We start from the raw sequence: 27,170 nt of genomic DNA, 5'->3' as shown, positions 1-27,170 counted from the left end.
AAATTCAACAGCGAGAGGTATAGCATATGTTGTCTTAACCGGATCTCGAGAGCTCCCTCGAACTATCAATTTTTTTTAATTAATTGAATCTTAATGTTTTTTAAAAAAAATTTAATGATATTGACACCAAAAATGTAATACGCGAGCTTTTTCTACCGGTTAACTTGTGGAAATTGGTAGCTTCGAGCCTTCGAGTAGCAAATGGGGGTGGGGTTAGTCACGTGCCATGAAACCTTATAAATACAAGCATGGCTAGACAAGAGGTACTACCAAAAGCAAAGTGGCCAAGCCATAAAAAAAAGGACTAAACAAAAACACACAAATCTCTTTTTTTCTCTTTCTTTCTTTCCACCTCCCTTTTTGATTTGACACAAATCCATTGGTAGTATTAATATTAATAGTACTATATACACTACTACTATTACATCAAATCCTATATTCCCTTTTGGGCTTTGTGTGTCTAGTGACTAAAATTGTGTATTTCTAACCAAAGAGCAAGTTTTTTGCCCAAGTTTGTTATTACCAAAAGTGGATACAAAAGTTAGTTTTTAAAGTAAGAAAAAATGGAGCTTAATGGTGAAATGAAAGTGTCAAAGTTTAAGAGAATTTGTGTTTTTTGTGGGAGTAGTCAAGGCAAGAAAAGCAGCTATCAAGATGCTGCAATTGAGCTTGGCAAAGAATTGGTATTAACTTTTTAATTTTTTCCCTTTCTTTTTTAAGATTTTGAATCATGGGGTTTGTTTATATTATGTATATTAGCAATGTTCATAATGGGGTTTTATTTTAGAATGTCAAAATCAAGAAAACTTGTGATTTTCCAAGATTTTTGTGGGTTTTGTATTTTCATTTCAAGTTTCAATCTTTAGCCTTGCATGTGTATATTTGGTTGTTAAAATAGATAATAGAGTGAAAACCCATTTCAAATCTGTTCATATAAAAGGATGGTAATCATGACTGAGTTGACTCAGTATTGTGCTTATTAGAAAGTTTTCAAGATTTGTGTGGTTTTGTTTTTTTCATTTCAAGTTTCACTTTTTAACCTTGCATGTACAGAGTATAAACCCAGCTCAAATATGTCCTTAGTCCGTAGTAAAAGCTTTGCTAAAAGGGTGGGTTGAAGGGGGTGTTTGGCTTAGCTTATTTGGTCTTACTTTTTATAGGTCTATTGTTTTGTAGCTTTTTAGTCTTATGAGCTTATTTTGTCATTTTTAAGTCATGATTATCCATATAAGCCAAACCAAAAAAGTGATTTCGGACCGATTAGTAGGGTTTTTTCCCATCGGGTATTTGAAACCCGGTTTAAACAACGTATGCGAATCACTAACATGAAGTTTCCACCAATATTCACCTTAAAAAAAGCCAATAAGCATTTTTTTTTATTAAGGACTGAGTTGACTCAGTAATGATATTTTTTGCAGGTTTCAAGAAACATTGATTTGGTGTATGGAGGAGGTAGCATAGGTTTAATGGGATTGGTTTCACAAGCTGTTCATGATGGTGGTCGCCATGTTATCGGGTAATATACATATATAGACAAAGTGTGTTGTGTGTGTGCGTGTGTGTGTGTGTGTGTATGTGCAAAATCATGGTCTAGAAGTCTTCAAAACAATAAAATTATTGATAAATATGGGATGATTATGGAACAAAATCAGTATGTTTTTTTGGGAATTCTCTTTGATTAAAACTAATACTTTTGTCATGTTATTGTCTTATATTTCTATTGCAGGGTCATTCCCAAGACACTCATGCCTAGAGAGGTATGTCTGCCATTTTTACACATAAAGTTTATAAACTTTTACTTGTATAAAAATAACAAAAGTATAATACAACAAATAGTATATGTTTAATATCCGGGATTTGTGCAACTCACATACCTAAATAATCTTTAAAAAGTGCAAAATATAAATCTTGTAATGTTTGGGAAGTTTCTTGAATATGTTAAAATGCTAAACTAAGAATCTTGCATATTTGGGAAGCTTCTTTGGCTTTAAAGTTGTTCAGATTCTTAGGATTATTTGGGTCTCTTTGTTTTGAACTTGATGAGTAAAGAATGACTTAACTGAAATAGTCTCTTATTATGCTGTTTATTTTTATCTATTGAGTGCTGGCAATTAATGTATTTATTTTTTTACAAAATGACACAGTATTATTCAAGGATAATGGTTTATTTTATGAATGTGATTGGTGATCTTTTATGGGTGAGAGATAAAAATAAAATTGTTCTTGAACTTTGTTTCTTTCTTGGTCCATGTAAACTGTAGCCTTATCCAGATAACATGTTGGGTGGCTTGTCTGCTATATGTTTTTTGTTTCAATATGGCTATTTTGAAACTTTCCTATTCTGATTCAGAAACTGCCAAATTTTCCTATAATGCATGCTATACAAGTAGTCATATAGCACATATGTGTTATGGACCGCAAGCTCTGAATCTGAAAAGTGAAAACTGCAAAAGCTTCCTGAATTAAAGTCCAACATTTCTGTAACACTATCATAACTTGTGTGTCCAAAATTAGTGTGAAAAGAAATTAGGCTTGTTTTAGATAACTTTGGTTTTGTTTTGTGCAGTTAACTGGTGAGACAGTAGGAGAAGTGAAAGCAGTGGCTGATATGCATCAGAGGAAAGCAGAGATGGCTAAGCATTCTGATGCTTTTATTGCTTTGCCAGGTTTGTAATCAGTATAATCCTGCATCATTATTCATTCACATTCTTTCACAAAAATTCATTATGCAAGTTCATCATTACATGAAAGCAGCTCTGGTAGTTAAATTAAAACAAATAATTATAATAACCATTAATCTGAGTTTTGTTACACATTCATCATTATTAGAAAATTCTCATTTTTAACTTTGTTCTGGTCATGCAACATAAAATCGGAGGTCGTGGTTCAAAGTCCGGCCACATGTCCTTTAATCATGGTGTTATGCAATTTATCTCTCTTTATGTTGACCACAAGACTGGTCGGCGGGCCGGGGACGGATTATGGATTGGTTATACATTTATATATATAGAAAGAATATTCCATGTTAGTTAGGATAGTTCTTTTTGTATTCATGTTCCAATTGTCATATACTCGTATATAAAAGCCTTCATTATTGCAAAATTTACATTTTCATAAATAATATGGGTAGCTAACAAAAATATGTTAGTTCTTAAAGTTGAAGATGGTCTACTTATGTGGTTAATAAGTCTTTATGCGAATGAGTGAAATGACTTTGCACCAACACTAATACATATTTATAAAAGGTTAGCTTTCCGTGTCATCATACTTTTAACTTAGTTTGCAAACGAAGTATGTTTTATCCGAAAGAGTGACAATTTTTACAAAGCATGCTTTTGTCTTTTTCGATACACATATATACTTGTAACGTATGGAAAATTTCTGTATATTTATGAAAACTATGATTTGTTTGCAAACTGAAACATAGAAACACAAGTATGATGATGGGAAAAGTTAATGATTTAGTGGTGTAAAGTGGCTCTTACTAGACTTATCATCAAGAAATTGCATGAGAAAGTTGTTTTCCTTATGATGCAAAGTACAAAGTGCTCTTACTAGACTTATCATCAACAAAAGTATTTAAGGGTCATTAAGAGAATGATTATTTCACAAATTACAATAAAGAATCCTTTTTAGGTTCTGTGTCTTACTAATAAAGTACAACTGACAAATGCACAAAGCACAAGTCTTGAAAGCTACATTTGATTTGGCAGAACAGAAGCTAATTGTGCTGTGTTTTTACTTTATGATTACCAATTGAGTATTGATCAAAGTTTGATATCTGTAGTGCCTTGAAAGCAACTTATACCAGAAGCTTTATGGTCAAAGAAAGCTCTGAACTTTTTAACAACCCACATCCCAAGATTCATGATTAAAACATCATGCTTTTAAAGCCTTGACCAATCTGTCAACATCTTAAAATTTGTACTTCTTTTATGAGAAAAAAGAACCTTTTCTTTTAGGATTTAGCTAATCAAGGGTTATGGTTCACACCGAGTAAAATGTTGTACATTAATGACATGTCCCTAAAAATTATTATCAACCGCTATGCACATTATTTTACTTTAACAATTTAGGCTATGGTCAGCAAAGTCCCTTTTATGGGTTAATAAGGAATCTCATGCTTATTTGTGTAATAACATGGAGATTTTGTGTTTCGTATCATATTTAGTTAAATAATTTGAGTAACTACCACTGAAAGATTTATTGGTGGGAATTATCTTATCCAACATGTTCTCGAGTTTTCTTATAATCACCTTATCTTGTATGAGATTTTATTTAGAGGAAAGAAACACTATGTAGGTTGACAATGCTTTGATGATTTAACACAAGTATTAGCTAACCTTGTTTACCTCTTTGAGCATCTAGGTTAGAAAAGTTTATAGCATATATTCTAAATTCTTATGTAACAGGTGGGTATGGCACTCTTGAAGAGCTGCTAGAAGTGATAACCTGGGCTCAACTTGGGATTCATGAGAAGCCGGTAAAATCACTAAATAATCCAATTTCGATTTTTAATTTTTAAGACCATTGGAATTCATAGCATTTGAGATACTGAAAAATATTGCAGGTTGGTTTGCTGAACGTGGATGGATACTACAATTCATTATTGTCATTTATCGACAAAGCAGTGGAAGAAGGTTTTGTTAGCCCAAGTGCACGCCACATCATCGTGTCAGCTCCAACTGCTAAGGTTTTGGTCCGCAAGTTGGAGGTAAGCCACTTTGAATTTTCAGGTCAAACTAATGAATTAACAAACTCAAAACATGATATGAATTTGACAAAATCTGATTATCATTACTTATGATTGTATCATCTGCTATAAATAACCTTGGACATCAAACAATTTTTTAAATAAGTTAAGAGAATTCTTGTGTTTGTAATTTCAAAGTTTAGTGAGTTTGACTGATTGAGATAACCTTTTTAATTGATGAATGACAGGAGTATGTTCCATGCCATGAAGGAGCTGCTCTGAGGTTGAACTGGGAAATGGAGCAACAACTCGAATTCACCGACTATGATATCTCTAGATGATCAAAGCGAAAAATGGGAGATTTTGTTTCAGACAAGTGTTTTATCGTTAAAGAAGTATCAGTGGCAGTCAAAAAAAGGAGCTAACTTTAAAAGGGCTTTTGTTCTAATTAGATTTTTTATGTGAAGGGTATTAATCTTTTCTGATTTTGTAAATTGTTGATGATGGAAATGACCTCAAGAACATGTAGGAAATCTTTCTTTTGTAACCCCCTTCACTTGCAACTCTGGTTTATTACACAGGTTGTAAACATACCATATATATGCATCTTGATGCCACTTATTTAGTTTTTTCCAACCTTTTCACGGTGAAGCAATACTGTTATCGTGACGTTTCTCTTTGTTAAATTTCGACTTTACTTAAAGGCAGATCTTTATGAACTAAGCATGACTTAATAAATTTTGTATAACTTAAAAGTAGAAATAAAATTTTATTATGCTTTAAGTGGAACCCATCCTTTTTATCACATGGAGAGTGAGTGCAGAAACATATATGCTGGAGACATGTTAGAAACAAACAGATATGGGCATATGACATATTATGTTTGTTGTAGGGTTTAAATTGCAGACCAAACAACCATTGATGTAACCTACAAGGGTCTAACTAAAGTTGAGGTAACAAGTAAAGGCTCGAGATTGGTCTAGGGCCACCATCCCCACGATGCCCGGTTAAGATTGGCCCGATCATGAAACCTGTTGGACCCATTAGCTAGTTAGCATATTCCAGTAATACTGATTCAAATTCAGTTAAATTAGTCACTCATTTTGTTTACATTCTTGGTTAAAAAAAAACATAAACTGCTTAACCAAATAAAATTAAGTATACTCAGGAGTCAGGAGGAAACATTCTCATGGTCATACTGAGAAAATTAGTCTTTTCTGGAAACATGAAAAAAGTATGAAGTGACAAGCTATGACAAACAAAACATACTCAAATTCTCTTGATTTTTCGCTTGCAAAAGATGTTCCAACTTCTCTTGAGTTTGACCACTTTCCGTATCTCATACTTCATGCTTTCACACTCTTTCTCGAGCCCAATAACACGTTCCCTCATATCACCCATTCCTGTCCTCCCACCACCTCTTTCCTGTGAACGAACCACACCACCACCTTCATTTTCAGAGACGTAAAACCAACCAGCAATTGATGTTCTGAGGCGTACTTGTTCAAAAAAGAGGACTTGAACGATAACACGAATAGGGAGCCTCTCATTACGAGCTGCATGAGCGCTGGCATCCAGTGAGAGCTTTTGAACATTCATAAGTTTACACATTTGCTCTCGCTCACAGTCTGTAAGCCAAGGATGGGCCTGTATCGTTGAATACAAAGAAAAAAATGCTTAGAAAACCAATAAATTGTAGTTTTTGTAATTTCAAAACATTTCATCTGAAGGAAGTAACCTTAGCACAAACCCGATCAAATAAGCAAACTTTGTACCTTGAAAAATATGTCAATTGCACGGTAAATGCCATCAGAAAATGCGCGAGCATAGTCAGGGACAAAAGCAGCAAGAGACTGAAATTGTGGGAGCTTCAAATTAACATCAGCTGCCACATCTGCAAGAAACGCGTCAACCAGATTGGCGACTGATGTCATAGACTCCAAAGACTGTGGCCCGATCCCACCCTCAGACCCCTCTTCAACTATGGAAGGAGAACATAGCGCACTTGGAGCCTGGTCTATAGACATGAAGTATTCAAGTATTCTTTGAAAACAATCTATGTCATACAAAGTCTCAACTGTATTGAACCCCTGATTTGGTATCAATATGTCTTCTAAAACAGCTGAATCCAACTGGGACCCAACGCGTTTCTCAAGATTTTCTTGACATGATGGACTCACGTGTAGAATCATGGCAGTGCGAAGGAGCCTTAGAAGAAATGCAGTAGCGACAATCCCTTTATGGTATGGAAGTAACTCTACAATATCTTCTAAAAGATTTCGCTGATCTGCTTCAGAGGGAGAAACGGTTTTGATATGGTTTGCATCAGTAAAACCCAACTCACGGTTCAGTAATGGTATACATCTTCTAAGATAACCGACAAGAGACCCGGCTATAGTCTCAGGTTTCATGCCTCGTGATGCAATAGCACGAATAACCCGTTTATAAAGATGTAAACTGAGAAGAGATACATCTTTATACCACCAGTCATCATGTGTTATCTCGGTTTTATTTGAAGTAGAAATCCCATTCCAAACGATTGGGGTTAGTCCATTTTCATGGTTACTACTCATTGCTGCATTGAAAGGCATACATGCTTTTGTTGCTAATGAAGTGATGCATCTTGAGACCAGAAATAGTTCTTCTGCGTCAGGCAGAACTTCCTCGCAGCTTTCAAGAGCTTTCATGGAGTCGGTCCAAGTGCCAAGTACTTCAATAAGAAAGGATTCTGTTAGTGTAATCAGGTTTTCAGCTCCATACTCGTCTGTCATCTCGAGGCACTCTGCAGCACACCGAAGACTGATGACATTGTGGGCTGTGAGCTCAATTTTTACATCATAACAAAATCTTGCTATAAGTTCAAAAGTTTTAGATCCACCCGGTATTTCATCCAGATGCACAATGCTATGCTCATCTTCATTTAAACTATCTCCAATAACCTTTGTTAACAGGCCACTCCTTGAAATCAAAGGAAACTGTAGAAATATATAGATTGTTAACACAACTGATTAGTTTAATCTCATACGAATGTTTACATATACGTCTATTTAGTTTGTATGTGTCTAACCACCATCAATTTGGTTTTTTTAATTAAATTTCTTCAATCTAGACTCTAATAGCTCATTAATTTACATGGCACTAATTATATATATTTCCTTATTAATATGATCATATATATGATTATGCAAATACAAATAGCGCATCGATCATCAAGAGTCACTAAGTGGCCTTTGATCCAATAGCATTACGACAAATAGTTCGTTATATTGACAAGTGTCATTGGATTCTTCTGAACGGCGAGTTAATAGATGTGATATTGCATTCTTGTTCAAGTAATTTTACATATACACATTTTGGTTCAGTTTATCAACCGTTCAAAGAAAATCATCAAATTAATTAAGCTCATGTGTCACATTGCCAAAAAAAATAACAAGACATCAAGATCGAGCTAGATGTAACTTACCTTATGCAGATGGAACGTTGTTTCACCGATCTCAACCGTAACATCACTAGGAAGACCACTTGTACAATGCCTGAATCATAAACAACATTGAATGTTTAGATATAAATTTGCATTTGTCCTATAATTAAACAAATCAGCATATAATTAACACAAATATCAAGTAAACATTAGCTAGCTGATCGATGTAGCCAATTTAATTCAGATTAACACTTAATTAGCGAATATAATTACCAAGTATGTCCTTCAAGTCGAAATGCATCTGTCTTGGTGCCCAGTTTCATACATGCCATAATTAGTATTAGTATTACTGACCAACGTGCATATGGATTAGTTATATGTAGTGTTTTAGTTAAGGAATATAGTGATTATAAGATTTATATAATTTTTATTATTACGTTTTATATATATAGAAATAGAAATGGTGAATTGCACGTCCGAGTCTATGGGTTCAGTTGCTGGGTTTACGCACACGGCCAAAATTCTAAGATTTTAGTACAAATTAAGGGGTTTATATACTAATAAAAAGTACTAAGCTCAATGGTTATAAGCATCCTCTTGCATGAGGTCTTGTGTTCAAGCCTTAAGTAGGACATAGAAAATAAGTCTCATAAAGAGGGCTTGACATGGGTATACTCAGGTTCAATTTTGAGGGGCAGGGTTTACCCTATTAATCGCCGTACCTTCGGGCGGATTAGTAGAGGTTTTTCCCCATCAGGTATTTAAAATAGACATTTCTATTTCGACGGAGTTCTCTAGAGCGGACCTGGTTAAGACAATGTATAATAGACCTCTCGCTATCGAATCGCGACACGAAATTTTCAGCAAAATTCACCTTTCAAAAAATATATACTAAAAATATATACTAATAAAAAGTACTCCGTAAATATTAATAAGAAAATACTACTAAAATGCATATGTAAAGGTTACAATTAAAGTGCATAAAGAAATTATATTTTTATATCAAAAGCTTTTTTTAAAATTTTATAATAAATATATAACTATTTAATGCATCTATTTAACAAAACCGTCATGATATTATTGTACCAGCTCTTTTTTAGTCAAAGGAGAGGGATATCCCGTGCAATGCGGCGACGGTGACAGGTGAATAGTAGCAGGAACGGTGTTGTTATTAATTTAAAAAGTGTTGATGTGAAAGGGGGCAATGTAGTTATTTAAAAGGTTAAGAAATGTATATTGTAAATAATTTTATTAAAAGTATTATAAGTATATTATGTAAAAATATTTAAATTATTTACTCCTTCCGTCCCATTTTAATTGTCCAATTTTGACTAGTCAAAATTGAAGATAAATTTGAATTTAAAATTTAATGATAAATTTAAAGTATTTGATATATTCAAAGACATGTTAGCTATATTTCGAAAATAATGACCACATATGTAACATTTAATAATGTATTTGGGCACATGATTTTTTTTTCCACTTAACAATGGCATATTTGATATTTAAGTGTATTAGGAGTAACATATCTGATATTTAAGTGTATAAAAGTGGCATATATGATATTTTAAAATTAAATTGGGCAAATATTGTATTATGTGACTTATCAATGACATATATGAAATTATCCTTATGTAAAATTATTTAAATTATTTACTCGTATAACATACATCTTTTAACCTACAAAATAACTATATTATTAGCTATTTTTATATTAATCACATTTACATAAATACCCACGCCGCTACCACCATCGCCGCTACCGCGACCACCATCTAAAAAGCGCGGGCATTTATCAAATATAAATTGTGGACTGATTGCCCGGAATGGCTTGAACCTTAAAAGTACTTTTGCTCAATAAAAACATATAAAATCACATCATCCAAATACACTGATAAGTGATAACATATCCTATGTTAATAAGACTAAACATCAATTTTTATTTAATTATTACGGCGTAGATGATAAAATAAAAAAAGAAAAGAAAAACTATTTCAACATTTATATTGGCATATGCAAAATCCATCATCTCGGCATTCACCGCTCAAATAAGCATCTCCTTTCACATTTCGACATCCTTTTACACAATACTCGGGGTCTGCATCAGTAGTACACAGGTGATCGTGTATCCATAAAACTTCACAAGAGGACATTTCTGAATCATTTGTTGTCTCGATGCCTAAAAAATACATATACGATCAGATAATGTACGTCGACTATAAAATAAGTAAATTAATAATCAAACGACCAACCAACACGAACTTGAATTAATTAAACTTTATATATAATATTGTTCTTAGTAATATAATGATAATGATTACCGGCAATCGCGATAATGAGCACAAATAAAGCAACAAGTAGCTTGATTGATACCATACTTATATATCTTTGTTTAGTTTATATATATTAGAGATAGAGAAGAGAAGAGTAAAGATGTATTTATATATCTATAACTAAATGAAAAATGGTCCTAAACATAGCCGCCTCTTTATATAGCAAATTTACACGAGCACTTCACAAATAAGTTCCCATGTCATTAAATGAAATTCATTAACGTAACATTTACAATAAATAATATTGTGTGTAACCCCCATAGTTTCAAATTGATTAAAACTTACGCAATTAAGTACGAGTAAATTAGCAGAAACAACCAAAATGTATCATACGTTGCGATTAATGATAAGAGAAATTACTATTTATTTAGTTTCCTACTAGATTTTAGCCCGTGTATATCCACGGAATATAAAAGTGAACTATATCATCTTATTTATAATTATTATTAAGAATAAATGTAAATATCGTAAAAGGGTTTTATGAATTAGCTTTGTCTTAGAAGATAGCAAGTATTATAAAAGACTTAAATATTATTATTATTTGTTGAGTTCAATATTTTTGTTTTTCAAGTTGATCAAATTATAAATAAAAGTTTTATTGTTATATGATTTGTCATTTATGTATTATATATATTAACCTGGACATATTGATGATTTGAGTGCTTATAATTAAGCTACGAATTAGGTTAAAATTTAACATTAAGAATAACATAAAATTAGAAAGGCAAAGCTCAGTGCTTTTTATCAAAATAACTACTTCATGTCAAAACTTTTGTGTATTTTAAAAGCTTGTGCTGTTGAATAACAAACCCTCACAAAAAATCTATCATTAAGTTAGATAAAAACCCGTTCATATTTGATTTTAACGGAATGATATATATTTTTTTACATCAGGTTTAGGTAATTAAAGATATTGATAAGCAGATAAAGATAATGGGTTAATTTGATATAGTATTTATTTAAATATGCATATCAATGAAACATATCTCTTTTCGACTTTTTCTTTGATTAAATAATCTATTATATATTATTTAAATAAAGTTTTATTAAAATTAAATAATGACATATAAAATCGAGAGTTTTGATTGGTTAATAAGTTATCAGGTCGGTTGTCTTTTAGTATATATACAGATAAAGATAAAGATATATAATCATTTCATAACATATTATATTTTATGTTTAATTAATTATCATATTTTATTTAAAAAAATAAAGATAAAGATAAAGATATATAATCATTTCATAACATATTATATTCTATGTTTAACTAATTATCATATTTTATTTAAAAAAACAATTCAGATTCATCCATATGACAATTTATAATTTTTCAATCGTATTAACACTACAAATCATATTGCATTTGTTCACACTTTTAGGTGAGTGTGAACAAATTAAAAATTTTGTCACGCTTTTTAGTGTATAAAAATATATTGAATTAAAAGTGTGTGGAAATTTCTTCACACTAAAGTGTGTATAAATAAAAGTTCACACTTTTTAGTGTGAACTTTTACCGTAAACAAATGAGGTGTGACAAAATAGAAAGTTCACACTAAAAAGTGTGAACTTTTATTTATACACACTTTTTAGTGTGGAGAAATTTCCATATACTTTTAATTCAATATATTTCTACACACTAAAAAGCGTGACAAACTTTTTAATTTGTTCACACTCACCTAAAAGTGTGAACAAATGCAATATTGTTTGTAGTGTAACTTTTTCTCAGATAATCAAAAATATATTGAATCCTTCTCATTTCTACATGTACAAATCTTTTTTTCTAGAAACCTGATTCTGATATTTATCTTAACAGCACTTTTAACACTGCTCCTGTGTGGTTAACTTTAATTTCAAGTGATTACTGATGCGATCATTTTTTTAGTATAATTGCTTCTAAATCTTATACATGTAATTAAGTGTGTAACTGCAACAATTGTGGCCATGTATTACTTTTTCCAACTGGGCAAATATTGGAAAGCTTAAAAGTAGCTAATTAGATTTCAACCAACAAACATTTACACAACATTGTCGAAATAAGTGTACATTTATATTTTAATTTGTTCAAATATCCATTAAGTTTAACACTCTATTCTTGAGTTTAAAATAATAAAAAAAAAATGATTGGGATTGATAAAATAGGAAAAGAGAAAAAAGTATATATATAAAAAAAACATTCTTGAGTTACAACAAATAGATTGGAAAAGAAAAGATTAAAAAAGAAAATTACTATTATATCCTCATTTTATATATATCATCATTAGAAAAATGTTAGATGTATTCGTCTGAATCTCCATCTCCTCCTCCTTTTCTATTCTTTCTTTTCATTAAGTTATCTCTATAACCCCAAAAAACCCCTTCATTTCATCATTATTTCAATTTCACTTTTTCAAAAACTCATCTCCTCCACAAGAATCTAACTCCTAACTATCTCCACATATGTTGCTATTATCAGATTCGATTGCAGTAGCAGCTGCAGCCGCAACCGAGCATAGATCGGTTGCAGTAGATTCAAGCATAGATCGAGCAACAGCAGATTCGAGGGGTAGATTCGTACTTTTATATTTTGATGTACACTTTTCTCTCCATGTCCGGCCATATATGGCCGAAAAATTGTTGGATAAAAAACCCTTAAGTTTTCCTTTTTTTTCCATTCTTTTCTTTAAAAAAAAACTCAAGAATGAAAAAAAGGAAGTTTTCTCAGCCTTTCTTTTCCTATCTATACTCCTTAATAAAGCAAATCTCTCTCCCCTATTAATTATTTCTGTCTTTGAAATAACTTATTTGCCCTTGAACATTTTTTATTCCCATAATATCCTCTCCACCGTAAAATCAGACACACTCCAACGCTTGTCCCTTTTTTGTAACCCGCAATTTTGTTAACGCTGATATGGAAATTACTACCATCAACCGCTGTCACTTCCGCCCACCTCCCCAATATACCGCTGCTGCATCGCTCGGGTATTCATCTGGTCCCACAAAAGAAAAACTCGTGTAAGTGTCTAATTCCAGAATTGCGCGCATATCAACTTTATCATTAGCCTTTATGGTCTTTTTGACAAAACTATTTTTAGGAGTCCCTGCATAAACACATGGGTATTGTTGTCATCTTACTAGACAACTTTATTGTTAAGCTTGATGGACTTTTTCACAAAACTATTTTTATGTATCTCCTAAAACTTTCTTTTTTTTTTTTTTTTTTTTTTTTTCATGAAGACACTTTTAAGATTGGATTTTATACAAATTTATTTATTTTTTTCCAATAAAAGCATCAAATTTGATACGAACTTTTTAGTATATTTGAAAAGTATAGATTCTAAGTTTAACTTATGTATGAAGCCAAGAATGACTTATAAAATTTGTTTTAATTTCGTTGATATAAACAATATTGGAATCTTAAACTTGGGCTAACAAAAGGTTTAAACTGGGTAGAGGGTATCCTGTATGGGCCGATTTGCTACATAAGCCCATCAAATTGCTGGCATTATCACAATTAAGGCATCAGGGAGCCTGTGATCACATCAATCTTTAAAAACACCATTTTCACAATCCAATGTAGTTTAAACCAACAAGAAGCTCGGTAATCATTGCTTCTATCAAGACAAAAAGCTTTAAAAAAAATGTATAAATGCATAATATTAATCCTGCGGCTGTCTATAAATACTAAGGTCAAAAACAAATAAAACAACTTAAATAACCACAAGCATATATACTAGCCGAAACTCAGTTTTATAGAAATTTCTTTCACTTTTCACTATCAATTAGCGGTTAGCACCAAACACTATCCGGTTACGCCATTATGTGTCATCAAAACATTCAGATTTCAACAGCAAAATAATCTAATTTCAACAGCGCAAAAAGAGAACGATTCAAAACAAATACGAGTATATTATAAAGGCCATGATATTAGTACCATTAGTTTTTCTACATCTACCATATTCATACATCATCAACTTTTATTCATACATCATCAACTTGTACAGTATGCTGTAAGGCTAGTACAGTGCGGTAGAATAATAAAAAAACAATGGTACTAATATCATTTCTCATATTATGACGATCGTACTGTTTATAAAGAAAATTAGTACTAACATATACTTGAAGTGATCGAGCTAGCTTGTTAGGACCAACATGGTTCAATCCATATAGGAGTGTATTCGAGCTGACGGATTCTACAGAAAGTTTCTTTCACAATGTTGTATCTAGCATTGAAGAAGGTGTTGTAGGAGCCTGTTTCAAGTGAATAGAACACTATCTTCCCATTCTCTGAATGCAGTTGCGGTAAATAGATTTTGTTCTCCATTTCTCGTATTTTGGCTTCAATGCAGAGACATGTCGTATCACTTATATAAATCATGTGCCTTCCTATACCATCTATTTTCCGCCATTCCTTTGTATCGTCATCAAGCTTAAATACCTCAATGGATTCGTCAGACACCATGACTAGTAAAATACCCCAATCCCATTTCGTAAGGAAATTATTATAAAGTGCTTTAGCCTTCTTGCACCAACTTGTTAGAGCTTTGGGTAGATCTAGTGTCCAAGAGTATACATCTTTGGATTCGTTGAGCACGTTTTCAATAACATGAACAAGTTCTCGGTTGCGAGACAAGGCATATAGATCATGACCATATGATGTTGGACATTGGAGTTCATCTGGGAAACGATATCTGAAGGTCAGATCATAACGGTTAGTCCATGATCTCCCCCCTAGGACGTCGTGATAATCACAATCATTGCATGTAAGCCTAAAAATTTTACAACGGGGGGATGTAGGTGGTGCTGAGAAGAAGAAGCTGCTTTGGACACTATATTTTATATGTGGATGCTTGCGGATTTCACTTGTGAAGGGATTATATAACACTAGTTTATTGTTATCGGTATAAAGCAACAACCAACCAAATCTGGAGCAACATATCCTAACGATCTGTCGTATCTGTAAGTTTTTTCTCATAAAGTACTTGTCACCGGACAACGGATCTGTAAAAGTGATATTGCCTAGCTTCTTGTCTACCACCATTAGCCATGGTGAGACTAATGAATAATTCTGCAATCTCAGTAATTTTTTTTTATCCCTCTGGCTCCAATGTATCAATGGTGCTGCTCCATGACAATGTTTGCAAGTAGCACGAAAGTTCATGTATTCCACACCAATGCAAAACTTCATGATCATTTCCACAACATCAAACGGAATATCAGGCATCACGGATTCACCAACTTCAATCTCATCATCCGTAAAAGCTCTTATTACGATCTTATCATCCTTATGCTCGTGATCTTGTTTGTAACCATTAGCATTATGATCACCTTCTAACCTACACAATTAAAAACATATAGGCATATTTTGAATTCGAATGCTATGATGATAAATAAACTAAAACTGTACTAATTATAAATAATTAGAGATACCTGCATTCCCACAATGAGAAATGGCTTGTTGGAAGCACTAGAGAAGGCGTGCAAGATACAGAGATTGTTTTATCTTTCAAGTGGTATGAGTGTACAAGTTTGCCCATTTCACCACGAATATGTACATAACCTCCTAACTCCGACGGGCTGTAAAAAATTGAACGATCACGACCAAGATCCAACAAAAAGGTGGCATCTTTGAGGTCTGACAATTCCTTCCACATCTTATTACTTACTATTTCCATGTCTGCAAGATCTTCCCCTTTTACTTCTTCTGGCCTCATATTAGTCATGTCCCATTTTTTCAACCATTCCAATTCTCCCCACTTTATGCTAGTTGTGTCGGATTTAAACAAAGTCACCCCCTTGATTGTTTCATGTGTTTTCTCTTTGGAACCCACGATAATGTAGAATAACTCTGTACCGGATCCTTTCAAAAAGTGACTCCAAAATAAGCCCTCATAAAAGTAACCGTCGGATGGTAAAGGGCATGACCCGAACAACAACAGTTTTATCACAACCTCATTAACCTTAGCCAAAATGTCAACATTTATGACCAAACTACGTAACGAACTGTCTGTGCTTAGAGCATATACTTTACCGTTGCAACAAGTTAGACTATGAACTAAACCACCATCTATACTGATTTTCTTGAGCTGCCTAGCATATGACATTTCAATCCATCTTAGCTTCTTTTTTTTAACGACGCCTATCCGACAAAAAACAAAGGTAGGGTTTTTGGTTCTTGTTAAGAGAAGAACTGAAGTTGGATCATCAGGCGGGGACGACAAACAACATTGGCTAATGATATCGTCTGAATCCTCTTCATCGTTGAAAATATTCAAACGAGGGAGACGTATGACCTTAGAAGTAGATGGGTTCCAAAGAGACCACTTAAGATTGTTGGAAAGAATCACCCAGCCATAGAAAAACCCCCGGATACGTTTCCCAAGCAACTCAGGAATTCGACACCTATAATGAAGCTGCGGGTCGTGCAGAGGATAGAAGATTTGCCCTCCATTGCCGTCGTCTTCGACAAATTGAGAAACCAACCATGGGTAGTTATCACACAGGGGAGGGACTCTGTCACAACTCACTGAAGTACCATTGTCATGCTCCATCTGAAAATAAGAAATATATACTGTTATATCACTAAACTAGATCTTTTACCCGCACGATATGCGGTTATTTAAAAATATAATTAAATTGATGTTGGTAAAGTTTACATTATAGACGTCAATAATTATTAATAAATCGCGGTTGTTTCAATCTTTAAAACCTAGAGTGCCATTAATAATGATTAAAATTATAATGAGCAACATATATAAACTTAATTAAACATATTTCAAGTTCTAGTAATCAAATTTTGTCAGAGTTACTTAATACAAACACATGTAAATATAATTAAATCCTTGTAACAAATTAAGTAACCGAAACAAATTTTGTTTGAATTTTTAGAGGCTATGAAATCGTTCGGATTCTTACTGTTTTAATAATTATATAGATATTAATCTAAATAAAAATATTACTTTTCTTAGAGAAAATATATAATTGACTATTAATTAAATAAAAATTTTATATCACTAAATATTAATCTAAATTCTATTTGTATGACCCGACGATTTCTCATATACGTGCCGCTCACAAATAATTAAGCTTGGTACGTACTGTATTACTTTTTATATATACAAAGTAACAAAGAAAAAGTTTTCATATAAAAAAAAAGAAAGAAACTGCTAAGTGCCGCCTTCCACGGATTTCGAGCCTCAATACCTCGACGGTGTATGGGGAAGTTAAGATGTAGGCAAACCTTACCCCTACCAAGGTAGAGGGGCTGCTTCTAGTTTCTACTTAAATGATAGAAAAGGACCTCCGGCATTTGCATGGATGAGAATTGAACATGGGATGAGGATTGAACCTTTGACCTCTGTCTCCAGGGGTCAGGGTATCAAACAAAGAAAAAGTTTTCATATCTATATCTATATCTATCATAATGTGTTAAATTTTAGAAAAGTTGAAAATCTAAGTTTGCAAAATTAAAAATTTCAAATATTGATCGATTATGTAATTAATTCAGATATAATTTTCAAAGATCTATTAGTTTAGACTATGCCAAATATTATGAAATAATTAAAAAGACCGTGTATATCAGAATATATATGTTTCACAATTACTTGTATATGTTTGATGAAATCAGAACATAGCCGTTCCAGCTAATATAAAAGCAGTGTTATGTCAAAAGAATAAATTAATCAGTAAATAAAAATGAAAACTTACAGAGTGGAGTGAAAATATAAAAGCTATGAAAATCTGTACCTCAAAGGAAGCTAATTCATAGCCGAAACTCCAAACTCACCTCAATTTAAGGTGGTTATTGTTTCATTATGCGAATTGATGTTTGTATTTATAGGGCATATTCCAGCATAAAATAAAAAATTAGGAATTAATTTAGAGATAAATCCTATACAATCAAAAAAATGTTTTTATTAATAATGAGTATTTTGTATACGTGACCATTAAGTTTAAATACTGTTTTACGATTTTAACTACTTACGTCTTTTATCTGTCTAGAAGGATCGAAGGAAGGATATGTTCTGATTTATTTATTATATTATGTTTCAATCTATTCATTTATCAAAGATATATCATTATTCTTATTTTAATGTTGTACAACTATGTTAAAGTTATATATATAAACTGTACCAATATTAATCTTAAACCAATGATCGTTCATGATTGGGTTCATTTAATTTGTTATGTTGCACAACTACAAAAACGACAAACTGTGGATCTAATTAAATATACTTTTAAAATAATCAAATCCAATAAATTTAATTTCTCATTTTTTAAAAAGCAACAAGGTGATATTAATAAGAAACATATTAAAGCTACAAGATATTACTTAATAAGAACAATAAGAGGTCATCGGTGTAAGTCATCAATCTAAGACTAAAAGGAGTGGGAAGAAAGGGAAGGAGATGCGACTTGCGTCATGTGTTATATGGTGTAAGAAGAGTTGTCCTTAAAAAAGGTGGAAATGGGTAGATTTTGGAGAGTGGGACGACTTGTGTCATGTGGCATGTGGGGTAGGGAAGTGTTGTATGTAAAAAAGATAAAAATGGGTGAATTTAGGAGAAATTGGCGAAGGGGCGAGCTGTGAAAGTCGGACAAAACGCAAGTCGGGCAAGAGGCGTGGGGGGGGGGGGGGGGGCGACTTTGGGTGACAAGGGGCAAGAGTCGGCAAGAGTCTTTACCACTCCTTTCAGTCTAACCGATTACTTTAGTGATGGATATTAGACAATTAATTAGTATTTAAGTTCGGCGGCTATAAAATAATTATTTCCATAATACACCAACTAAACAACGAATCTTCTTTGAAAGTTGAGAATATACACCAAAGTACACGTACGGAGTTGATGAGGAATTGGAGTATCTTTTGGGTAGTGAACTTGTTATATATTTTGGGATGTTAAAAAAAAAAAAAAAAAGTTATTTATTTGGGTTGGGCTCCTTTATTAATATTGGGTCATGATCTAAACACGTTCTCTATATAAATCAATATTTAAGGCTCGGTCTCCTTCACTAGTATACTACACCACTGTGTTAGCCAATGGGTTATGGGCACCCGTGGCCTGGTTGAACAAGTGAACCCCTACAAATCTCATAAGTGATTATTCTCTTTTACACATACAAATAGAAAGATGAGTATCTCTATAATTGTTCCAACTTAATTTACTAGTAAATTTAACAGCATTAATTATGATCATCGAATAAAAATTAATTAAGAATTAAAAAATCATTTTTAGATTCTAATTCATCGATCTATCTTTAACTATACTAATAAAGTTAATATCTATCTACCAATATATATATATAACAAGATCTTAAATTCATTCCTAAATAAATAAGAATCCTTAAATGACTTTCATCTTTGATTTAGAACCATTAGATCAAATTTAATTATTTAATCTTTGTTAAATAACAATATTAATATTTATGTTTTGTATGATTTGACAAAATATACCCCTCTTACATATATATTTTAATTTTGATAAATTTACAAAATTATGATTTATTCCTAATATACAACTAGCGTAACATGTTTAGTATCTATATGTGATTTATATTCAATTTTATATTTGAGTTCTTAAAAGACCCGTATGAATTGATAGTGATAATACAATATGTTATTTACGTCCACCACCGTTTTTGTCTATAAATATCTATAATATCAATTGTAACATATTTTGTCCAATATAGTAATGTTAATTTTTATCAAATAAACTTTTGAAACTGTATTATTTGGTATGATCGCATCTTTATAATTCACATTAAACATATTTAAAATAAATTAATGTCAAACACTCATACTGAAAAATAACTAATCTCTTGAAAAATAATTGATTAAAATTATTTTATAAATAATATTTTCGTATCAATATTATATGTAAGTTGTGAAAAACATGTATCATATAAGTGTTTGAAATTCTAGCAGTGACATTCAAGTTGGGTAGTATGTTGAAAGTTGGAATTGATGCACTCTTGCAAAACGTGAGTGATAACACGTACGCTCGCAGGCTCAAGAGGCAAATGCCTAATTAAAAACCATAGGAAATCAATATTCACTCTTGGGTCTCCAAGCCAACATCATTTTCGCCAATTTCTCCAAAGAGGGCCTCAACTGGTCATTTGATTAAAGATCAAGTGGTTTTATTAATCGAAAATCTAACCTCTTTTTTTTTCTTTCAAAAAAACATATTGACCTACCCATACTATTTCTTTCATTTAACTAATTTAAATATCTTTACTTAATATATATCTATAATAATGCATTTAATGAAAATTTTGTAACATATATCAATCAACTCTTAAGATAACTACATCAACCCTTTTACATCAGTTACAAAAATTACAATGTTACTGTCGTCACCGCCACTACCACCACCACCTATCGTCACTGCCACCAACTATCATTGTTGAGGTCGCCACCACCACTATCAGCCATCGCCACTACACCGCCAGGTCATTTATTCTTCGATATATTTATATCCTTTTATTTATATCTTTTTGAGGAATAAACTGATGTCATAAATTAAATAAACTTCCGACTTAATATAGTAACACATAAATCTATTTAGCAAGTAATATATTTGACAAGCTTAAAACTTAGATTTTCATTCTTAAAAGCCCAAGTATTTTTAAATATCTAAATTGAATAAATAAATGAAACTATAAATATACATCCCTTTTTAAAATTATAACCTTAGAGATTTTCATTTGTAATTTACAAAATTTATCTTTTATAACTAATAAATTAGTATAACTTTCAAACATAATAATAATATAAAAATAATAATCTATATATAAATAATAACTTTTAAATTTTGAGATGTTACAAGCAGGTACTCACTATATTTAAGTACAACATTATTAAATCTTTCTTTCTTTATCAAAATTGAAACACCCCATCCTTATAGAAATAGAAATGATAATTGTACAATAGATTTTGTTTATTAAGTCAACAAAGAAACATATTTGAATGACTTAATAAATTAAGGAAATTAATATTAAGTCATGACATTTAATTAAGACATTACTAAACACTACCGAATAGTACTTCCCTTTTAGGGAGTGTTTGGTTGGAATGAATTCCATGGAATTCATTGGAATTGGAATTCAAATTCCTTCCATTTCATATTTGATGGAATTTAAAACATTCCATCAAATTTCCTTAAACATAGAAATTTAAAACATTCCATCTGTGTATGTATGAAATAAACTTTGTTTTGGTTCACTGTATGTAAGTTTGTCTCAAAACTGAACGAATTGTGTAAGTAATCGGCCGGATACTAACGTGGCACCATCAAACATCTGATACGTGGCCCAATGAGAGACTACCACATCAGCATTTAGCGAATTATTTTCACGATTCATTCAGTTTAGCAGGTTACTTACATACAATGAACCATGACAAAGTTTATTTCCTACAATAGTAGATGAAGACAAGTTACATATGCAATAGATTCTTTTCCCTTTAGATTATGCTATAAAAAAGTTAGTTTGGAAATGAGAAAATTGTCTTTAATGAACTCCCAACTGAAAGAGTTATTATAAATTACCTAATTCGTTATTAATGAACTAATTTAAACCCTAAACCAACTACATCAATTGATACTGTCACCACCACCAATATTAACAGCCATTATCACCTGTCGCCAACACCATTTCCGTATTACATGGGTATCGTGTTATAAAGATATATAATAAAAACCTTACTAACCATTTTTGATATAAAAACATTTTTTAAACGATAATATCATAAAATCTTAACATGTTTTATCTATAGGTACTTGATTATGTTATAATGCAAATTTAATATGTTTATCTCGCATATTACGCGAGAAAATAATCTAGTTATTCAATATATCAAACATGAAAAAGAAATCATTGTAACGGGCACTAAAATTGACTCATTGTAACGGGCACTAAAATTTTAATCAGATGTTGGAACAATAAATCAAACACATATCAATGAAATTATTCAATAACATGAAAAAGAAAAAGAAGTTATTATTCAAAAGTTAAAATACATATTCAAAATTGACTCATTGTAATGGGCACTAAAATTGTTTTAATGATGCAATATTTCATATAGACTTCCAGAGAATGAATCTGAAATATCACGAAAATCTACACTATTCTGCAACATCTCCTTTATAGCTTCATTGTAAATCATATCCTCTTCATCAGTTGATCCACCAATATCAACATCCGTAGCGAGTTTACTAAAATCAACCGCTGATCCTAAAAAAAACAAATACACCCCTTTTATTACGTGCCCAGAAACGGGCAGTTCTAACGACCGCGCGTGAAGAACATAACCACTCGGATCTTGTTGAATGATCGTTTCGGCGTTACATTGATCACCCAACTTCCTCGTTTGGGAAATCTGTTCTTCCCCGGCGGTAACGACACCCCTGTTATAGGGGTCCGTGATGGATACCATTTGAAGCAACGGTATCTCATCCTTTATGCAACTTAACATCATTTTATACCTACGAACCGCGTCTTTCAAACACCCCGTAGCTATCGTGTATCTATCCTCAACATCTTCCCAATCTAACTCACCATCATCATTTTCATCTTGAGAATCATCACCGGTTTCATCATTTTGATCTTGGTAATCATCATCATCCTTGGAATCGAAAAACAGAACGACAAAAGAGTCAAATAAATTCCTACTCCTACCAAATGTGATCTTCCACTTGTACAAATCATTATCAGGTTTAGACGGAAGTACGATACGTAGAAACTTCAACGAAGTAAACGTCAGAAGCGACTTCATCGCAAACTCAAACTCAACCTTGCCTTTACAAGAGTAAACTACGGTATCTACTTGGCTTGCAATATCACGAAAACGTTTGCAAGCGCTTTTGAACAAACAAAGTGTTTTCAAATCTAGTACTTTTTTTATGATTTCAGTTTCTATATCAACCGGTAAATTTTTTATTGAGGATGAGGATGAGGATGATTTCTTGATCATCTTCTTCGGCATTTTGATATGATGATCGTAAGAATTAATTGAAGAAGAGAGAAAGGAAGGCCGGGTCGATGAGTATATGATGATGATGATCGATGATAAGAATTATAGTTAGGGTTAATTGTGTACGTGTGTGGCCGGTTCGAGGAGTGTATATATATAGAGATAGAAAGTATGAAAAGAATTGTATTAATCGTATATGTGTGTGTTAATTCATAATTAGAATCACTGCCCATGATTTCAGCGGGTCGTGAGTTATTTTTGTTATATAATATCATAAATTGATCTTCCTATCTTCTTCTTATATATATCTAGCGGCGCCTCTTTGGGAATTTCAAAATTAATTAAATGTAATATACTATACTGGGGTTTGCTAAATACAACCCTTACGGCTGTGTTTAAGGTGCATAAATTGTTTGTACATTTAACATGAAAATCAGGGGGCGGACTTTTAATATGGAAGGTACAAGTTTTTTTATGGACGCTAAATACAGCCCTTGCATTTCCCTATTATGTTTAGTAAGTGTAAAACCTGATTTGAGTCGTATTAGTAGGTATATGACTCGGTAGTCTAGTGATAAATATATTCATTGTATTGTAATCAAGTTAATTAGTTCCATCTAACCAAATGGGTTGGATCAAGTGACTCGAGTCTTTGCTTCTGCAGAGAGAAGTTAAAGGTTCGATGTTCATGCTCAGTAATGTTGGAGATCCTTTTGTTATTTTGCCATAACTTGAAACAGTCTCTCTACTTTAAGCAGGGGTAAGGTTGTTTCTTCTTTTATTTTCTTTCTTTACTTATTTCTGTCTTGTTTATTTGCGTAAGATGTGCAAACTTCGGAAGAAACAAGGAGACTCGTTCTTTGGAATTAAAGTTGTATATAAAAAAAAAACATTACCCCCGACCCTTTACTGATAATTGTTTCAAAAAACTTATCCACTGCAGAGTTTCTACAGAAAAATGTGTTTGTTAATTATTTAGTCGTAATTACATTTTGATGTTTAAAGTATTTTAGTAACGCTATTTCAAAGATCATGGTCTTGCTATTATTCATATCAAAGTATTTCACTACTAAACTATATTTGCATCATCGATTTTTATGTAATTATAATGGGGTTAGTGAAGAATGGTGGACAAATGGGTACTCCTGCTCAAGCCCAGATTTCGAATGTGAATGAGGCATTAGGAATGGTGGTCACAATCTTATCAGATAAAAGTAGGACAAAGCGGCTCAGAAATTGAGTTCAAAGACAGTAGTGACTCATAGGGAAACTTCACACGTCGCTATTTAGGGATTAAGGGTTTAGTTTCAGTCGCCTTATGGGTCTAATAATAATGGATATTGATCAAAATAAGTGCTTTACAAAAGAAATTATCATAAAAATCATCAACTAAACTAATAAACGAGAGACTTTGTAGCCAATTAACAATAAAAAATGTGAGTAATTCGCTCCTCGGCTCGCAAGTGAACAAATCTCAACTACTATATTATAGACCAAAGGCAACAACCAAGTTGGGCGCCTTAACAAGAGCACCGGTTAACCAAGCATGCTGTTGAGCAACTGATATATTGATAATCAAAAACTCATCTCAAATTAACAATTGAAAGTTCGTAAATTAAATAGTTTCTTGTTATGCTATCCTTTTAATCAATATAAAACAATTTTGGAGCTAATGAAACTCTGTTTTTGCATCTTTAAACAAAAGAGGAATAACAAAATCCCTAAAATATCATTATAGATAAGAAGAATGATAATCATATAAACAACTTCACAGAAACAGGCATCACACATCAGTTCTTAAATTCGTAAAACAATGCAACTTGCGAGTAATGAAGTCAGCTAGGAGGACCAACTTGGTTCAATCCATGCATGAGGGTAGTTAATTTGACGTGTTCTGCACAAAGTTTCTTCCACAACATTATATCTGCCATTAAAGAAGGTGTTGTAGGAGCCTGTTTCAAGTGAATAGAACACTATCCTCCCATTCTCTGAATGTAGTTGTGAAAAATAGATTTTGTTAGCCATTTCTCGTATTTTTGCTTCAACACATAGACAACTTGTATCACTGATATAAATCATGTGCCTCCCTATACCATCTATTTTCAGCCATTCTTTTGTATGGTCATCGAGCTTAAATACCTGGACGGATTCATCAGACACCATGACTAGTAACAGACCCTGATCCCATTTCGTAAGAAAGTTCTTAAAAGGTGCTCCAGACTTGCAACAACTTGTTGGAGCTTTGGCTACATTTTTCGTCAAAGAGATTTCTAATTTGTTTTCGACCTTAATAACATGAAGACCTTCTTTTTTTTGAAACAAGCCATAAATATCTTGACCATAAAAGAATGGCAATTGGAAGGCTTCTGGGCTGAAGTAATTACTTCCGGGCCACAGCAACACCAAAATTTCATGCCACAATTGTTCCCCAACGGTGTGAACATAACAATAAATACCTGCAAGCCCAACAACCCTACAACAGCGAGAAGTAGGTGGTGCTGAGAAGCAGAAGCTGCTAGCTTTGACACTATCTTTCATCTTTGGAAGGCAACGGATATCTCTTGTGAAGGGGTTATATAACACCAGTCTATAATAATCGGTATAAAACAACAACCAACCAAATCCGGAACAACATATCCTGTTAATCGGTCATATCCATGAGTCGATTTTCATGAAGTAATTGTCACCAGACAACGGATCTGTAAAAGTGAAGCGGCCTAGATCCTTGTCTACCACCATTAGCCCTGGTGAGACTAATGAATAACTCTGCAATCTCAGTAATTCTTTTTTATCCCACTGGCTCCAATGTATCAACGGTGCTGCTTGATAACAATGTTTGCAAGTAGCACGAAAGTTCATGTATTCCACACCAACGCAAAACTTCATAATAATTTCCACAAGCTCAAACGGAATATCAGGTGTGACGGTATTTTCACTAACTTCTACCTCATTATCCGTAAAAGATTTTATCACGATCTTATCATCCTTATGCTCTTCTTGTCGCTCTTCGGTTTGTGACTTTCCCATATCTTCGTCACTTTTCTTCTTTTTACCACTTTTCTTCATTTTACGTTGTTTTAGAGGCATAATTCTTAAAAAAAAAAACTCGATGAAGTAAGAAATAATAAACTTTAATCAGATCAAACTATTCTATATCAGATTAGGGATGAACAAATAATATTATTCTAAATCATGCATTTTAAATTCTATGACCAAATAATAAGTTCTAATCAAATTCTATAGTATAATAAAGTATCACATTCTAAATCAAATCAGTAGTTTCGATTACCAACTAACAAACAATAAAATTGAAATTAAAATTAAAATAAACTTGGAAACATACCTAAATGAGTACAACTTGAAGATTGCTGATGTTTTTATGGCTTTTGATGAGGTTTTATGGAGGGTGTTCTGGAACTTAAAAAGACAAAACCCTAATTATAAAATCTCAGGAGGGCTTTTTACACCTAAAGAAAGAAAGAAAGAAATTGAGATAAATGCATTTTTAGTCCCTATTGTTTGTATGTTTTTACAATAGAGGGCACTTCAAATTTTGAATTAAGTTGACAAGTTCCTCTAATTTTGAATGCAATTTACTTGATGTAGTCGGTTGATAGATGTTGATACCCAACAACAGATGTTTTTTTTTTTTTATTAACATACCAACGATTAATATTAAATTATGAAATTATTATTATATAAGGCAATTGTTGCTTTGTATATTGTATACGAGCATAATACCCGCACGTTGCGGCGGAATTTTGTCTAAGAATG

At 32.4% G+C, this 27,170-nt stretch overlaps 3 protein-coding genes across 3 annotated transcripts; 1 reads left to right on the top strand and 2 right to left on the bottom strand.

Moving 5' to 3' along the window:
• The first annotated feature begins 300 nt into the window (after positions 1–300).
• On the top strand, positions 301–5,329 carry LOC122581113 (cytokinin riboside 5'-monophosphate phosphoribohydrolase LOG3-like). Its single transcript, XM_043753265.1, has 7 exons — positions 301–683; positions 1,419–1,516; positions 1,727–1,757; positions 2,567–2,666; positions 4,413–4,483; positions 4,571–4,714; positions 4,942–5,329. The coding sequence occupies exons 1-7, from the start codon at positions 564–566 to the stop codon at positions 5,032–5,034; spliced, it is 657 nt and encodes a 218-aa protein (XP_043609200.1). The 5' UTR covers positions 301–563; the 3' UTR covers positions 5,035–5,329.
• A 633-nt stretch (positions 5,330–5,962) lies between these two features.
• LOC122583636 (BTB/POZ domain-containing protein At5g03250-like) lies at positions 5,963–8,446 on the bottom strand. The gene is made up of 4 exons (XM_043756020.1): positions 8,388–8,446; positions 8,157–8,226; positions 6,469–7,668; positions 5,963–6,340 (listed from the first exon to the last, which is right to left on the bottom strand). Exons 1-4 carry the CDS (start codon positions 8,444–8,446, stop codon positions 5,963–5,965), a joined length of 1,707 nt encoding a protein of 568 aa, XP_043611955.1.
• Positions 8,447–25,106: 16,660 nt separating this feature from the next.
• LOC122582598 lies at positions 25,107–26,818 on the bottom strand. The gene is made up of 2 exons (XM_043755010.1): positions 26,740–26,818; positions 25,107–26,487 (listed from the first exon to the last, which is right to left on the bottom strand). The coding sequence occupies exon 2, from the start codon at positions 26,481–26,483 to the stop codon at positions 26,046–26,048; it is 438 nt and encodes a 145-aa protein (XP_043610945.1). The 5' UTR covers positions 26,484–26,487; positions 26,740–26,818; the 3' UTR covers positions 25,107–26,045.
• Positions 26,819–27,170: the final 352 nt, after the last annotated feature.

The sequence above is a fragment of the Erigeron canadensis genome, chromosome 9 (genome assembly GCF_010389155.1).
Source record: "Erigeron canadensis isolate Cc75 chromosome 9, C_canadensis_v1, whole genome shotgun sequence".
NCBI classification, from domain to species: domain Eukaryota; kingdom Viridiplantae; phylum Streptophyta; class Magnoliopsida; order Asterales; family Asteraceae; genus Erigeron; species Erigeron canadensis.
The sequence above is the reverse complement of the archived record's forward strand: the minus strand, read 5'-3'. Positions and strand labels throughout refer to the sequence as shown.

Excerpts from the sequence above, each read along its gene's own strand:
- LOC122581113 (XM_043753265.1), top strand. The coding sequence starts at position 564 with ATGGAGCTTAATGGTGAAATGAAAGTGTCAAAGTTTAAGAGAATTTGT. Across the intron at positions 684-1,418 it reads TTGAGCTTGGCAAAGAATTG|GTTTCAAGAAACATTGATTT; the intron begins GTATTAACTTTT and ends TATTTTTTGCAG. Across the intron at positions 1,517-1,726 it reads GGTGGTCGCCATGTTATCGG|GGTCATTCCCAAGACACTCA; the intron begins GTAATATACATA and ends TTTCTATTGCAG.
- LOC122583636 (XM_043756020.1), bottom strand. The coding sequence starts at position 8,446 with ATGGCATGTATGAAACTGGGCACCAAGACAGATGCATTTCGACTTGAA. Across the intron at positions 8,227-8,387 it reads CGACTTGAAGGACATACTTG|GCATTGTACAAGTGGTCTTC; the intron begins GTAATTATATTC and ends TTTATGATTCAG. Across the intron at positions 7,669-8,156 it reads CAACGTTCCATCTGCATAAG|TTTCCTTTGATTTCAAGGAG; the intron begins GTAAGTTACATC and ends ATATTTCTACAG.
- LOC122582598 (XM_043755010.1), bottom strand. The coding sequence starts at position 26,483 with ATGCCTCTAAAACAACGTAAAATGAAGAAAAGTGGTAAAAAGAAGAAA.